This window comes from Ranitomeya imitator, chromosome 6 (assembly GCF_032444005.1).
Source record: "Ranitomeya imitator isolate aRanImi1 chromosome 6, aRanImi1.pri, whole genome shotgun sequence".
Taxonomy (NCBI): domain Eukaryota; kingdom Metazoa; phylum Chordata; class Amphibia; order Anura; family Dendrobatidae; genus Ranitomeya; species Ranitomeya imitator.
The window spans coordinates 71,778,210-71,795,447 of NC_091287.1; the positions used below are offsets into that span (position 1 = coordinate 71,778,210).

Sequence of the window (17,238 nt, forward strand, 5' to 3'; positions counted from 1 at the left end):
AAGGGACGTTTCATATGCCTGCCCCGATCATTATGCCACCGGGAGCAACTGATGGGATATTTTTTAAACGACACCCACCTAATAAATTTTGCATAGAATTTGGGCTATTACAGTGTCAGTCATTGACATTTGCGCCAGCTAAGAACCAGCGTAAACTTAAGATACAAATTTTTCATTTTTCTGTTTAAAAAAAATATAGTGACTAATGTTGGCACAAAGTTTTAGAAAGGCATCAAACTTTCGGGCAAGTGTGGATTGTAGAAAAATTCCAGTTGTAAATGTTTTCTTCAGACACCATTATAATCGGCAAGCTTCACCTCTGCGTTGTGGCCTCCATCATATAGCACTGTTAAATCCTCTAGATGTTGGACACATCAGTAGACCCCATTGTAACCGAACGGGGTGCGCCAGCACAGGAGTTGTACGACGAATCTGGCAATGTTATTTTTTTAATAACAGAAATCACAGAACTGATGCCAAATACTTGTTTGAAATTGCTGCAATATTTCTGAGCGTTGTGTTGTTTCTTTAGATAACCACGATTGATCTTTCATCATACAAGGAGGAAGAAGAGACCTCAATGCACAACACAGTGGTTTTATTTTCCACAACCGACAAGTTCACCTTACATCAGGTAAGCACAGTTTTATTAGTTTTTCAGTAAACAAAACAGAAATCTAAACTTCACAGCAATTGCCTCATCAGTCCACCCTAGTTATGCAACCAGTGAACAAACTGCATATACGTACCATACTCTGAAGCACTGACCATATAATGCATCTCCGGGATCCACTGTGATATACAGCATTAGATGGGCATGTTTGAGTGTCTACTAGTGATGAGCAAACGTGCTGGGATAAGGTGTTATCTGAGCATGCTCGGGTGCTGAGGGTGTCTTCAGGGTGCTTGAATAACACAGGGGAACAATTTTAAAAAAAATTTCTGTTGAGTTAGGTTTTTGAGCTGATTTATACTAAAATTGGCATGCTGATTCCAAAAATGTAGTCAGTTTTTTTCTAGCACGTCAAGTTTTTCCTACACAACTTACCTGCCAGAGAAGCACAATTGCACTGATATCTGTAATAAGACTTGTTATCTGATTACAATTCGACTCATATAGAGCTACGTGGCAACTTGTAAGAGTAGTCTCAACTTTGTCATGCCTATTTCTTATATATTTCATTTTTTGTTCATATTTGTACTACCGTATATACTCGAGTATAAGCCGACCCGAGTATAACCCGACCCCCCTAATTTTGCCACAAAAAACTGGGAAAACTTATTGATTCGAGTATAAGCCTAGGGTGGAAATGCAGCATTTACCAGTGAATTTCAAAAATAAAAATAGATCATTATTTCCCCATAGCTGTGCCATATAGTGCTCTGTACCGTTCATTTTGTCCCATAGCTGTGCCCCATATAGTGCTCTGCACCGTTCATTTTGTCCCATAGCTGTGTCCCATACTGTGCTCGGCACCGTTCATTATTGCCCCATATCTGTGCCCCATATACAGTGGGGCAAAAAAGTATTTAGTCAGTCAGCAATAGTGCAAGTTCCACCACTTAAAAAGATGAGAGGCGTCTGTAATTTACATCATAGGTAGACCTCAACTATAGGAGACAAACTGAGAAAAAAAATCCAGAAAATCACATTGTCTGTTTTTTTAACATTTTATTTGCATATTATGGTGGAAAATAAGTATTTGGTCAGAAACAAAATTTCATCTCAATACTTTGTAATATATCCTTTGTTGGCAATGACAGAGGTCAAACATTTTCTGTAAGTCTTCACAAGGTTGCCACACACTGTTGTTGGTATGCTGGCCCATTCCTCCATGCAGATCTCCTCTAGAGCAGTGATGTTTTTGGCTTTTCGCTTGGCAACACGGACTTTCAACTCCCTCCAAAGGTTTTCTATAGGGTTGAGATCTGGAGACTGGCTAGGCCACTCCAGGACCTTGAAATGCTTCTTACGAAGCCACTCCTTCATTGCCCTGGCGGTGTGCTTTGGATCATTGTCATGTTGAAAGACCCAGCCACGTTTCATTTTCAATGCCCTTGCTGATGGAAGGAGGTTTGCACTCAAAATCTCACGATACATGGCCCCATTCATTCTTTCATGTACCCAGATCAGTCGTCTTGGCCCCTTTGCAGAGAAACAGCCCCAAAGCATGATGTTTCCACCATCATGCTTTACAGTAGGTATGGTGTTTGATGGATGCAACTCAGTATTCTTTTTCCTCCAAACACGACAAGTTGTGTTTCTACCAAACAGTTCCAGTTTGGTTTCATCAGACCATAGGACATTCTCCCAAAACTCCTCTGGATCATCCAAATGCTCTCTAGCAAACTTCAGACGGGCCCGGACATGTACTGGCTTAAGCAGTGGGACACGTCTGGCACTGCAGGATCTGAGTCCATGGTGGCGTAGTGTGTTACTTATGGTAGGCCTTGTTACTTTGGTCCCAGCTCTCTGCAGTTCATTCACTAGGTCCCCCCGCGTGGTTCTGGGGTTTTTGCTCACCGTTCTTGTGATCATTCTGACCCCATGGGGTGGGATTTTGCGTGGAGCCCCAGATCGAGGGAGATTATCAGTGGTCTTGTATGTCTTCCATTTTCTAATTATTGCTCCCACTGTTGATTTCTTCACTCCAAGCTGGTTGGCTATTGCAGATTCAGTCTTCCCAGCCTGGTGCAGGGCTACAATTTTGTTTCTGGTGTCCTTTGACAGCTCTTTGGTCTTCACCATAGTGGAGTTTGGAGTCAGACTGTTTGAGGGTGTGCACAGGTGTCTTTTTATACTGATAACAAGTTTAAACAGGTGCCATTACTACAGGTAATGAGTGGAGGAAAGAGGAGACTCTTAAAGAAGAAGTTACAGGTCTGTGAGAGCCAGAAATCTTGATTGTTTGTTTCTGACCAAATACTTATTTTCCACCATAATATGCAAAAAAAATGATAAAAAAACAGACAATGTGATTTTCTGGATTTTTTTTTTCTCAGTTTGTCTCCCATAGTTGAGGTCTACCTATGATGTAAATTACAGACGCCTCTCATCTTTTTAAGTGGTGGAACTTGCACTATTGCTGACTGACTAAATACTTTTTTGCCCCACTGTACAATGCTCTGCACCGTTCATTATTGCCCCATATCTGTGCCATATAGTGCTCTGCACCGTTCATTATTGCCCCATATCTGTGCCATATAGTGCTCTGCACCGTTCATTATTGCCCCATATCTGGGCCCCATATATGCTCTGCACCGTTCATTTTGTCCCATAGCTCTGCACCGTTCATATTGCCCCATAGCTGTGCCCCATACTGTGCTCGGCACCGTTCATTATTGTCCCATATCTGTGCCCCATATATGCTCTGCACCGTTCATTTTGTCCCATAGATGCTCCACATAAATCTGTGCCGCCGCCACTGCTGCTGCTGCAATAAAAAAAAAAAAACACATACTCACCTCTCTTGCTTGCAGCTCCTAGCGTCCGGTCCCGGCGCCTCCATCTTCCCGGCGTCTCTGCTCTGACTGATCAGGCAGAGGGCGCCGCGCACACTATATGCGTCATCGCGCCCTCTGACCTGAACAGTCAGAGCGCAGAGACGCCGGGAAGATGGAGGCGCCGGGAAGATGGAGCGACGCCCGGCGGCTGGAACGCGGACAGGTGAATATTACATACTTGCCTAGTCCTGCCGCTCCCCACACAGCTGGTCTTCGGTGCCGCAGCTTCTTCCTCTATCAGCGGTCACCGGCACCGCTGATTAGAGAAATGAATACGCGGCTCCACCCCTATGGGAGGTGGAGCCGCCTATTCATTTTTCTAATGAGCGGTCCCACGTGACCGCTGGAGAGGGGAAGAACTGCAGCACCGAAGACCGTGGGACGGCAGGGACAGCGCCAGGACCGCCGGGACTAGGTGAGTATACCTCAGCGCCCTCTCCCCCTCACCCGCCGACCCTGCCACCCACCTTGACTCGAGTATAAGCCGAGAGGGGCACTTTCAGCCCAAAAATTTGGGCTGAAAATCTCGGCTTATACTCGAGTATATACGGTATTTAAAAAAAACAAACAAACAAAAAAAAAAAAAACACTTTTTAGGTACAGGAGTTTACATAGTTTTGAGAAGACAAAAATCCTATAGTTCAAAAACTTGACGTGATAGAGAAAAACTGAGATCATTTCTGGATTCAGCATCCAAAAATTAATTAAGAACAGTTGTCTGACCTAACTCCTAAAAAATTGTGTTCCCCAGTGTAATATGTTTGAGTCCCCGCGCCTGCATGTCTCCCGGCTGTTAGACCGCCGCAACACATGCAGGGACTGCTGGTTGGTTAGGCAATCCCCACATATGTCTAACAGCTGTGACACATGCAGCTTTGTGTACTCACATATTTTTCGAGCATGCTGAAGGCACTCTTGTTAGCACATGAGCATGCTCGGATAACAGCGTATCCAAGCATGTTCCCTCATCACTAATGTATACGCCTCCATCAGTGACCGCTGATCCTGCTCTCCAAGGAGGAGACTTCCTATATTTAAGGAGGTTGTCACTCGATTTTTGCTACCTAGACCATGGGCAGCATGAATCAGATCCCTGCTGCGCGACTGCAGCCAGGTATGATTTATCTCTGAAATGCATAAAAATTGATATTAGTGGTTTTAAAGTGTAACCCAAATAGAAAATGTAGATACACCACACCGTCATAGAGAACGTGTCACTTGCTCAAAAAAATAGTTACGTACCTTGTAAAAATCCTTGTGCTCCACTTTCTGCATTTTTTTTTTTCATTTTGTACTGTTGCTCCATTGCAGACATATTTGTTTGTTGCTTTAGCAGCTCAGTATGTGAAATCTCCATTTGTAATGCAACTGTGCATTTCATCCGTCTTCGATTTGAGGCATGAGCTTTCACCCCTCTCTCCCAGATGCTGCCAATCACAAATCAGTAGCTGATACAAAGTCTAGCGGTCTGTCTCTACTGAGCTGTGATTGGCAGCATCTGGGAGGGAAGGGTAAATCACTCTCCCCCAGTGATGTCTCTGAAAATAGGCCCACATACACTATAAGCAGAGATTTCACATACTGACCTCCACTGGCAGACCTAAAAATGCCAGACATGTGTAATTCTTTTTTTGCAAAAATTAAATTTTTAGTTTCTAACTTTTTTAGGTTTTTTTTTTAAATTTTTCTTCTTTCATGCACAATCTTACACAGGGTCAGGAAGAGATCACACACTTCTCTCCTGTACCTCCTGCCTGAGAGCCCTCGCAGTTCCCCCTCAGCTCTTTAACACTGCCTAAAGTAATTCTCCGGCTGGATCCCAGCTGCAGAAGAGTCACGATCCAGACCGTGATATCACGTGATAAAGTCCGGAGTGTCAGCTGCTGCAGAAAACTACAGCTCACTTCAACCTGTGATATCTCAATGCTGAGTCAGACCAAATTGCTTTTGTGGCTGTGATCCAGGTTAACATGTGGCCCAAATTTTAGCCAGGACGTATCTCGTACCTCTTTGACTGATTGCCTACCCTGCAAAGACATATGATATACATTTTTGGCAGGGAAAGGGTTATGATAAAGCTTTTCCCGAAAACCTCTTCTGACATGTAAAAAGATGTCTGTGGTTGGAAGTCAGAAACAGACACTGCCCAGGGTGCCCGATGGAATAACGGCAAAGGGGCGCCCACGATCCTGGGCAAGTCCCTATCTGTGGTCAGAATCTCCCTGTTCTTGCAGTAGCACCGCATGCATTTTACATGTCATACAATGCTTTAAGGCTTACTTTTCAGCTGTGTTCACACGTTGTGACCATGATGTGCATGGTTTATTTTTGCCACAACAAAATGCTCAATTTGTTGCAATTTAAAAAAATGGCTGCTAAACACGGTACAGGTGTTACACTTGCAGCCAAAAACGCACCGTGTGCACGCAGCCATGCTTTAATTAAAATATCTCTTCTACTATATAATTGTCTATGGGTCACTTCCGTCTTTCTGTCTCTGTCCTTCTGTCTGTCACGGATATTCATTGGTCGCGGCCTCTGTCTATCATGGAACTCCAAGTCGCTGATTGGTCGCGGCAAAACAGCCACGACCAATCAGCGACGGGCATAGTCCGGCGGCAACATGGCCGCTCCTTCCTCCCCGCAGTCAGTGCCTGTCGCCAGCATACTCCCCTCCGGTCACGGCTCACACAGGGTTAACGGCAGTGTTAACCGACCACGCTATGCCGCGGTGTAACGCACTCGGTTAATGCTGCTATTAACCCTGTGTGACCAACGTTTTACTATTGATGCTGCCTATGCGGCATCAATAGTAAAAAGTTCTAATGTTAAAAATAATTTAAAAAAATAAATCATTATATACTCACCATCCGTCGGCCCCTCGGATCCACAACAGGCCTTTCCCGCTCGCGACGCTCCGGTAACCAGTCCATGCTGCGATCTCGCGAGATGATGACATAGCGGTCTCGCGAGACCGTAATGCACTCTTCAGACCGGAGCGCACGAGGACTTAGCGTCGGTAACCGCTTCGCTTGGATCCGGGGCCTCCGGAAGTTGAGTATATAACTTTTTTTTATTTTAATTCTTTTTTTATTTTTTTTTTAACAGGGATATGATGCCCAAACTGCAATATACTATATGGGCTGTGCAATATACTACGTGACTGGGCAATATACTACGTGACTGGGCAATATACTACGTGACTGGGCAATATACTACGTGACTGGGCAATATACTACGTGGCTGGGCAATATACTACGTGACTGGGCAATATACTACGTGGCTGGGCAATATACTACGTGGCTGGGCAATATACTACGTGGCTGGGCAATATACTACGTGACTGGGCAATATACTTCGTGGCTGGGCAATATACTACGTGGCTGGGCAATATACTACGTGACTGGGCAATATACTAAGTGGCTGGGCAATATACTAAGTGGCTGGGCAATATACTAAGTGGCTGGGCAATATACTACGTGGCTGGGCAATATAATACGTGGCTGGGCAATATACTACGTGGCTGGGCAATATACTACGTGGCTGGGCAATATACTACGTGGCTGGGCAATATACTACGTGGCTCTGTGCTGTATACTACGTGGCTCTGTGCTGTATACTACGTGGCTCTGTGCTGTATACTACGTGGCTCTGTGCTGTATACTCCGTCGCTGGGCAATATACTACGTGGCTGGGCAATATACTACACGGGCTGTGCAATATGCTACGTCACTGGGCAATATACTATGTGGCTGGGCAATATACTACACGGGCTGTGCAATATGCTACGTCACTGGGCAATATACTACGTGGCTGGGCAATATACTACGTGGACATGCATATTCTAGAATACCCTATGCGTTAGAATCGGGCCACCATCTAGTAATAAATAAGCCTATTATATGTGTGATCTGGCTGTATTTGGTAGTAAGTGGATGATTCCCCCCTTCCCCCTTTAAAGTCAGTATATGTTTTCCAGCTCTCGGAGTTGCAGCATGTAATAGAGTTGATTGTGTTGTCTTGCAGGATATGTGCGTTGTTTGCGGTAGTTTTGGAAAAGGTGCAGAAGGAAGATTACTTGCTTGCTCTCAGTGCGGGCAATGTTACCATCCGTACTGTGTCAGTATTAAGGTAAGTGCACACAAGTGGTTTTCTTTTACTCTATAAAGGGGCTGTCTGGGACTTTAACGTTGATGGCCTATGTGTGATTGGTGGGTGTGCGACACTCTGCACCCCCAGATCAGCTTTTCCTGGAGTCGGCGGCCGCCAGAACTGCTTAGTTGCAGAGCTGCTCGGCTCAGTCAGTAGACAAGTGTTTGCGGCCAGGTACTGTACATCTACATCGCCAACTATTGATTCATTGAGGCGGTGGAGGTGCAGTACCTGGCTGCGGCAAAGCTTTGCAGCTCCACAACTCAGCAGTTCTGGTCGGTACTGGGAACAGCGGCTCAGCAGGAGAGGCGGGTGCTACACCTCCACCCATCAGACATTTATGGTCTGTCCTTATTAAAGTCCCGGACAACCCCTTTAAGCTCATTCTCCAGAGATTGGAAATCTAGTGCAACAGAGATTCCTCTATTTATATCTTCCCTACAATGTTTTGTTTCCTGCTTATGGGAATGTTTCTATATTTACTTATTGAGCTCTAATGGAAGTGCATAGTTTAGTGCCTTCCACAATATTGTTCTGGGAAGGTTAACCATTTAATTTGCTGTTTTTTTCTACTCTTTTTGTGTATCATTAAATCTCCAGATTACTAAAGTCATCCTTCGCAAAGGTTGGAGGTGCTTGGAGTGCACAGTGTGTGAGGCCTGTGGTCAGGCCACCGATCCCGGCCGCCTGCTGCTCTGTGATGACTGTGACATTAGCTACCATACATACTGCCTGGATCCGCCATTACAAACTGTCCCCAAGGGAGGCTGGAAGTGTAAATGGTGAGCTTTATCTGTCTCACGTATTCACCTCTCATTTATTTTTGTGTCTGTTTGCTTAATGTGTACCTTCATTTTTTCCATTTAAGAGCAGTAAATTCCCTAATCCCTCTAAGCCAGCCATACTGGTTAAATGGTAACTGCAGCCTCTACTAGGAGGAATGTTACTAACATTATAGTGGAGGGGAGATGAGGATTTAGGGTGAACAGAGTCAGCTCCCGTTCTCTGTCCATCCAGATGGATGAGTACCACTATGCTAAAAAAACAAAAAAATATTTCAAGGGGAACACAGGTTGAAAGGGAGTCCAGGAGGTTAGGCCTCCATCAATGATGGTGTTGGCATATCCTAGCGATCATCACTTTGTAACCCTTTAGTAAATATACGGCTTTCCCTTGCAGGTGTGTATCATGTAACAACTGCAAAGCCATCACTCCGGGTTTGCGATGCGAGTGGCAGAATAACTATACCCAGTGTGCGCCTTGTGCGAGCCTGTCCACCTGCCCTGTATGTGCCCAGAACTACATAGAGGATGAGGTTATTATTCAGTGTCGGCAGTGCGATAGGTAAGTGCTGACACACACCTTAGTCTATGGGGGGGGGGTTTGTTTTCTTTTTGCATCGTATTTTCGACTGCTAATGATGATACATTCTAGGTGGTCTCATGGTGCTTGCCAGACCCTACACACAGAAGCTGAAGTTGAACGTGCAGCTGACAGTGGATTTGATTGTGCGATGTGTAAGCCGTTTGCAGTACCAGTTCCAGGTATGATCGATATGTACTGGCTAAATTATTATGTATAACGTGTGGCCAGCTTTACTTCTTTGTGCAAGCCACAGTAATGGCTACCTGTAATACAGAGACCCCAGTCATGGCAGCTTAAAGGGAACCTGCTGAAAATGGTATCTGATCTGCAGGATGATATAGCGCGGGAGCAGCTCATCAGATTGATAGGCATCTTTGTGGGGAAAGTTTTAGTAAGGCTATGTGCACACTTTAAGTAAAATTTCTGCAGCCCTTAGCAGGAAAATGCAGCTGCCAAGACGCACGTTTTTGCGTTTTTTTGTGCCTGTTATTGAATGATGCGAGTGAAGTCATTGGTGAAAAACACACTGAGAATTGACATTCAGCAGATTATTTTCTGCACCAAATCTGCAATTCTAAAATACTTAATGTGTAGATGGCACTTCAGGTTTCTTATTCACTTTGCTGGTGTTAGGTCTTGCTTCAGGCTTTTTAACAAATCCGTGTTGTAAGAAACGTGCCCAAAACGCGGCAAAAACCTTAACGTGTGCACACAGCCTAAAACTTACATTTTACTTAGTGAGATCCCTGGTGTTTATGCATATGAGTCCAGTGGGTGGACTTACTAGTGATTGACAGTCTTCCCTGTATGCATACGGTGATATCTGTCAATCAGTAGCAGACCCATATATCAGTCTGTACCGTGCTGTTCACAGATCAGATTGCTTGTACAATGTGACAGGTTCCCTTTCAAAACACAGGTTGGCTCTGAGGTTATCCTAACATACTCAGAAACAAAATTCGTTAAAATATTGAAGGGGTTGGGGTTGTCCAAAATAAGGAAAAAGCTTGTTATGGGCAGCAATACATGTAAAATACTGAAATCTATGTATACACCTTTCCACTCCTGAATTGCTAGGGACGTGTTGCTGATGGTTCCTACTTGTCTTTTGTTTACATTGGCTGAAGACGTCACAGCCCATATACTCCACGTCTGCAGCCAATCACTGGCTGTGTATATCCCAAGTCTGCAGCCAATCACTGGCTGTATATACCCCACGTCTGCAGCCAATCACTGGCTGTATGTACACCACGTCTGCAGCCAATCACTGGCTGTATATACCCCACGTCTGCAGCCAATCACTGGCTGTGTATATCCCAAGTCTGCAGCCAATCACTGGCTGTATATACCCCACGTCTGCAGCCAATCACTGGCTGTATGTACACCACGTCTGCAGCCAATCACTGGCTGTATATACCCCACGTCTGCAGCCAATCTCTTGCTGTGTATATCCCAAGTCTGCAGCCAATCACTGGCTGTATATACCCCACGTCTGCAGCCAATCTCTTGCTGTGTATATCCCAAGTCTGCAGCCAATCACTGGCTGTATATACCCCACGTCTGCAGCCAATCACTGGCTGTATGTACACCACGTCTGCAGCCAATCACTGGCTGTATATACCCCACGTCTGCAGCCAATTACTGGCTGTGTATATCCCAAGTCTGCAGCCAATCACTGGCTGTATGTACACCACGTCTGCAGCCAATCACTGGCTGTATGTACACCACGTCTGCAGCCAATCACTGGCTGTATGTACACCACGTCTGCAGCCAATCACTGGCTGTATATACCCCACGTCTGCAGCCAATCTCTTGCTGTGTATATCCCAAGTCTGCAGCCAATCACTGGCTGTATATACCCCACGTCTGCAGCCAATCACTGGCTGTATGTACACCACGTCTGCAGCCAATCACTGGCTGTATATACCCCACGTCTGCAGCCAATCACTGGCTGTGTATATCCCAAGTCTGCAGCCAATCACTGGCTGTATATACCCCACGTCTGCAGCCAATCACTGGCTGTATGTACACCACGTCTGCAGCCAATCACTGGCTGTATGTACACCACGTCTGCAGCCAATCACTGGCTGTATGTACACCACGTCTGCAGCCAATCACTGGCTGTGTATACCCCACGTCTGCAGCCAATCACTGGCTGTATGTACACCACATCTGCAGCCAATCACTGGCTGTATATACCCCACGTCTGCAGCCAATCACTGGCTGTGTATACCCCACGTCTGCAGACAATCACTGGCTGTATATACCCCACGCCTGCAGCCAATCACTGGCTGTGTATACCCCACGTCTGCAGACAATTACTGGCTGTATATACCCCACGCCTGCAGCCAATCACTGGCTGTATATGGCCCACGACTGCTGAGGACACTGACTGCAGCTGTCACGTGGTGTATCAGGGCTGTGGAGTCTGCACATGAGCGGAGACCATCAGGGATGTGGTGCAGGAATGTTGAAAGTAACTGAGTATATATTACTTCAATTTTTTATTTATTTATTTTTTTGTTACATATTTTTACTGCCAATGTGTAACGTTTTCAATATCCTGATTAACGACTTTAAGGAAAACCTGTGCCCAGAACTCTTCTGGGGTGGGATCACACGCATTGGTGGAGATTTATCTCCCGAAAGGTGTCAGAATTTACACACAATGTCTTTTGTGACTTGCACCATATTTGTGTGTTAGACCCTTCCTGCTCTCTGCCCAACAAGCAGACATGGCTAAAGGTACCGTTACACTAAACGACTTCCCAACGATCACGACCAGCGATACGACCTGGCAGTGATCGTTGGTAAGTCGTTGTGTGGTCGCTGGGGAGCTGTCACACAGACCGCTCTCTCCAGCGACCAACGATCAGGGGAACGACTTCAGCATCGTTGAAACTGTCTTCAACGATGCCGAAGTCCCCGGGTAACCAGGGTAAACATCGGGTTACTAAGTGCAGGGCCGCGCTTAGTAACCCGATATTTCCCTGGTTACCATTGTAAAAGTTTAAAAAAAAAAAAACACTACATACTCACATTCCGATGTCTGTCACGTCCCCCGCCGTCCGCTTCCCGCACTGACTGTCAGAGCCGGCCGTAAAGCAGAGCACAGCGGCCGCTGTGCTCTGCTTTACGGCCGGCGCTGACAGTCAGTGCAGGCCGGGAAGCTGACGGCGGGGGACGTGACGGACATCGGAATGTGAGTATGTACTGTTGTTTTTTTGTTTTTTTTAAGGCTATGTTCAGACTAGCGTTGTGCTAGTGTGCGTCGGGTTAGCGTCGCGCGACGCAGCGGCGACGCACGCGTCATGCGCCCCTATGTTTAACATGGGGGACGCATGCGTTTTTGTTTGTTGCGTTTTGCGACAAATGCGTCTTTTTTGCCGCAAGCGTCGGACCAAGAAAACGCAACACGTTGCATTTTTCTTGCGTCCGATTTTCGGCAAAAAACGACGCACGTGTCGCAAAACGCAGCGTTTTTGCGTGCGTTTTACCGCGTTTTTGCGTGCGTTGTGCGTTGCGTCGCCGACGCAGCGGCGCACAACGCTAGTCTGAACGTAGCCTTAGTTTTACAATGCTAACCAGGGTAAATATCGGGTTACTAAGCGCGGCCCTGCGCTTAGTAACCCGATATTTACCCTGGTTACAAGTGAACACATCGCTGGATCGGCGTCACACACGCCGATCCAGCGATGACAGCGGGTGATCAGCGACCAAAAAAAGGTCCTGATCATTCCCCATGACCAACGATCTCCCAGCAGGGGCCTGATCGTTGGTCGTTGTCAAACATAACGAGATCGTTAGCGGGATCGTTGCTACGTCACCAAAAGCGTGACGTTGCAACAATATCGTTATGTGTGAAGGTACCTTTAGCCGACATGTGCGTGGCCGGTCATGTGACGTCACACGCCTAAATCGCCAAGTTTCTGCTACAAACTAAGCCAACAAATAGGTGGTGTAAGCTCAGACTAAATGGTCTAAAAATATACCAGTTTTTCAGTGCCTGAGCCACAGCTACATTTTAATTCTGCCCAGTCAAAGTTTACACTAATTGAATGAAGAAGTAGGCGCATTGGTAAATCCGCCCCAGCATTTGTTTGTTAGGAGGCCACTGCAGTGTTTTTATGCCATTTTTTATCCAGCTCCACAAGGGATCCGCAGGAAATAATCTTTGCTTTTGAAAACATGCGAGACTTTGGCTCAGAAATCTGCACCAAAAAATCCACTGATATTTTTCAAAAACTGTTGTATGTGAAACCAACCCTGCGAGAGTGTCAGCCGCACTATTCCTGGACAGTAATCCTGCAGTTTAAACAATTGCTTGGTGTAAGAATACTGTAATGTCCCCTGTAGTATAAAGCGTAATCTATTCTAAAGTTACTATTTTAGGATTTGTTTCCAAGAATCCCATTTCTGGATATCTATTGCTATTTTAACCTCTTGAATACATCAGTTGTTTGCTCTCTAAAGCTATAGTGTTTGTGTTCCTTTGAGATTATAAATTGTTCATTATTTGTTGTTTTTTTTTCTAAATCATATAATGGTTTAATTTCTTTTTTTATTGCTGTTTTCCAACAGAAGAGTGTGAACCACCAATTGATGCTCAGATTGTTCCGAAGTTTAGAGAATATGGTAAGTTTTGCTTTTGTCAGGTTATTTTATGATGGTGTATAGCATGATTTTTTTTCTTTAAATATTCGAAGGAAACCTCTCACTTAGTTTTGCCGTTATATACCATATCCACCACCCTTATGCTCATTAATGGCACTCCGGCAACCCTTTGCTATCTGGCGGGGAACATTTATATAATTGGTGCAAATCGGTGGCATTGCTTCAGACCAAGCTGTGCTCTTCTTCTGTCCCCATAATCGTGGTCTCTCCTGACTTGATTGATTTGGCTACATACATATAGCGTGTAGTTCCTAGAACTCCTCAATTTGCTTCCTATTTCTTGTGAGCATACCGCAAAGGTGATGATGGAATTATTACGGTGATTTATTTCCGTCTGGTGTGGTAACCCTAGTTCTCGAAGACTTGGGTGACATTCACACATCCATGTAACATGTCCTAGTGCTACTTTTTTCTTCTTCTCGGACAGCACACTGACCCAAAGTTTCATTGAACCATACACCAATTTCAAACACAGATCTACGTCTCTGATCCATGAGACTCTGAGCAAATCCTGAGCTCTTCCGTTTCGTAGATCAGACTCCGTCACTAAAGACTATAGGGATTGGTATAAAATGGACGTCACCCAGAAGACAGACTTTGTACTTAAAGGGAACCTGTCACCCCGTTTTTTGAGATTGAGCTATAAATACTGTTAAATAGGGCCTGCGCTGTGTGTTCCTATAGTGTATGTAGTGTACCCCGATTCCCCATGTATGCTGAGAAATAACTTACCAAAGTCGCCGTTTTCGCCTGTCAATCAGGCTGGTCAGGTCGGGAGGGCGTGGTGACATCGGTGGTTCTTCCTCAGCTTTACGTTGGTGGCGTAGTGGCGTAGTGGTGAAGACACAGCGCGCGATCTGCGCTGTAATCCCTTGCATCGGTGGGGGCGGCCATCTTCCTGGGGCCGCGCGTGCGCAGATCGAGTGCTCTGCTGCACGGGGCTTCAGGAAAATGGCCGCGGGATGCCGCGCGTGCGCATTAGAGATCGCGGCGGCCATTTTCCCAAAGCCGAGATGCAAACTCGGCTTTGGGAAAATGGCCGCCGCGATCTCTAATGCGCACGCGCGGCATCCCGCGGCCATTTTCCTGAAGCCCCGTGCAGCAGAGCACTCGATCTGCGCACGCGCGGCCCCAGGAAGATGGCCGCCCCCACCGATGCAAGGGATTACAGCGCAGATCGCGCGCTGTGTCTTCACCACTACGCCACTACGCCACCAACGTAAAGCTGAGGAAGAACCACCGATGTCACCACGCCCTCCCGACCTGACCAGCCTGATTGACAGGCGAAAACGGCGACTTTGGTAAGTTATTTCTCAGCATACATGGGGAATCGGGGTACACTACATACACTATAGGAACACACAGCGCAGGCCCTATTTAACAGTATTTATAGCTCAATCTCAAAAAACGGGGGTGACAGGTTCCCTTTAAGTTTTCCATCCATGTTTAATCCGTTTTTAACTGATCCATTGATAAGTGAATGGAGAAAAATGTTCAGACCATCTACAACCTGCTTCAGTAGGGAAAAAGATGAGAAAATAATGGGAGCAACTAGGAGGAAGGACACCTGAGAAAAATATCGGTTCGCGTGATTGCAGCCTTATCCCAATCATGTTCATACTTTCTTGTTTTCCTGCAGATATTCTGAAAACCTTTACCCAGGATGGAGTGTGTTTAACCGAATCGGGGCTTTCACAGTTACAGAGCCTAACGATCACTGTACCGCGGAGGAGGCGATCAAAGCCAAAGCTGAAATTAAAAATCATCAACCAGAACAGTGTGGCCGTCCTTCAGACGCCGCCAGACCCGCAATCTGAGCATTCACGTGATGGGGAGATGGATGATAGTAGAGGTGATGTCTTTTCACTCATTATGAGCTGTAGTGATCGGCAGATTTTAGTGTATCGATAGAGGACCAGTCACCAGGTCTCAAGTGGCTAGTTTTAGGCTCTTATTTTAGTCCCACTCCTTCTGAGTATTCCCGTTTTTGTTTTTTAAATAGCCAAATGGTCCAACAGATCTGGATACTTTTTATTTAGTGCTAATGTTTTATATTTACCAAGGGGGCGTTGCTCACAGGATTCTATGAGAGCATGTCTTTAGGCTATCCTGCATTATTACCCTGTGACCCACACCCCTCTGATAAAAAGATATAATTTAAAAAAAATCCTCTCTAGAACTGTATCTTTTTTTTTTTTTTTTTTTTTTAAATATTCAGACGCTTTGGGAATAAAATAAGAGAAAAAACTGAACATTCTTGACTTGATGACAGGTTCTCTTTAAGGGTGGATTCACATTTTGTGGTTGGGTCAAGCTCAGGATTTTCTTTAGCTTAAATCAGATCAGCGAAACACAATTGTTGGCAAAACTGATATTAAATTGTATCAGTCGCCATCGACCTTTTACACCAGTTACTTCCTGGCGCTGGTCGAGCTTTGGATCAAAACGTTACATCAAACTTGCCCCACTGGTCAGCAACGATTTGCCAGCCAGGTGGGAACGATCTCATTGTGAACTGTGGGGACTTTTCCTACATCACTTTCAAATTCAGTATACATAACTTTGTAGATGATGATGCAGGAATGTCCCGAAAACTCGTCAAGCGCTGCGGTCAGTGGAGATGATGTAGGAATTCACATGGAAAAAAAGACTTCAGAGCACCTTTCCACTTACTGCAGGAGGCATCTGGCTCCCTGTTCTCAAGATAAATGTACACCTGCATTTATTATACGTTTACCCTATGGATATGCCATGAGAACACTTGATGGGAATGCCCCTTAACCCCTTACACTTGATGGGAATAACCCTTAATCCCATATGACGTACTATCCCGTCGAGGTGACCTGGGACTTAGGGATAGTACATCAAAGGCGATAGGCTGCCCTCACGGGGGGGGAGCGCTGCCAATTTCTGCCGGGTGTCAGCTGATTATTACAGCTGACATCCGGGACTACGTGCCAGGAGCGGTCACGGACAGCTCCCGGCACATTAATCCCCGGAACATTAATCCCCGGAACATTGCGATCAAACATGATCGCAGCGTCCCGGCAGCATAGGGAAGGATCGCGCAGGTAGGGGGCTCCCTGCGTTCTTCCCTGAGACCCTCGGAACAGTGCAATGTGATAGCGTTGTTCCGAGCGTCTCCTCCCTGCAGGCCCCGGATCCAAAATGGCCATGGGGCTCCTTCCGGGTTCTGCAGGGAGGTGGCTTATAAGCGCCTGTTGAGAGCAAGCGCTGGCAAGCCTCCTGCAGTGCCTGTCAGATCGCTGATCTGACACAGTGAATTGCAGTGTGCCAGATCAGCGATCTGACACGAGAGCATGATGTCCCACCCTGGGACAAAGTAAAAAAGTTTAAAAATTTTTTTTTTACATGTGTAAAAAAAAAAAAAAAATGATAAGATAAATTCCTAAATAAAGAAAAAAAAATATTGTTCCAATAAATAATTTCTTTATCTAAATAGAAAAAACAATAAAAGTACACATTTAATGTCGCCGTGTCCGTAAAGACCCGACCTATAAAACTGTCCCACTAGTTAACCCC

At 45.7% G+C, this 17,238-nt stretch overlaps 1 protein-coding gene across 7 annotated transcripts in view; it reads left to right on the top strand.

The window, feature by feature from the left end:
* KMT2C (lysine methyltransferase 2C) overlaps nucleotides 1–17,238 on the top strand; it is a 325,549-nt gene that overhangs the window by 151,794 nt on the left and 156,517 nt on the right. For all 7 annotated transcript variants that reach the window (XM_069729749.1, XM_069729752.1, XM_069729750.1 and 4 more), the window contains exons 16-22: nucleotides 533–634; nucleotides 7,531–7,635; nucleotides 8,257–8,438; nucleotides 8,836–9,000; nucleotides 9,091–9,200; nucleotides 13,603–13,656; nucleotides 15,335–15,547. In XM_069729749.1, the coding sequence (XP_069585850.1) occupies nucleotides 533–634; nucleotides 7,531–7,635; nucleotides 8,257–8,438; nucleotides 8,836–9,000; nucleotides 9,091–9,200; nucleotides 13,603–13,656; nucleotides 15,335–15,547 (931 nt within the window). The remainder of the gene's footprint in view (nucleotides 1–532; nucleotides 635–7,530; nucleotides 7,636–8,256; nucleotides 8,439–8,835; nucleotides 9,001–9,090; nucleotides 9,201–13,602; nucleotides 13,657–15,334; nucleotides 15,548–17,238) is intronic.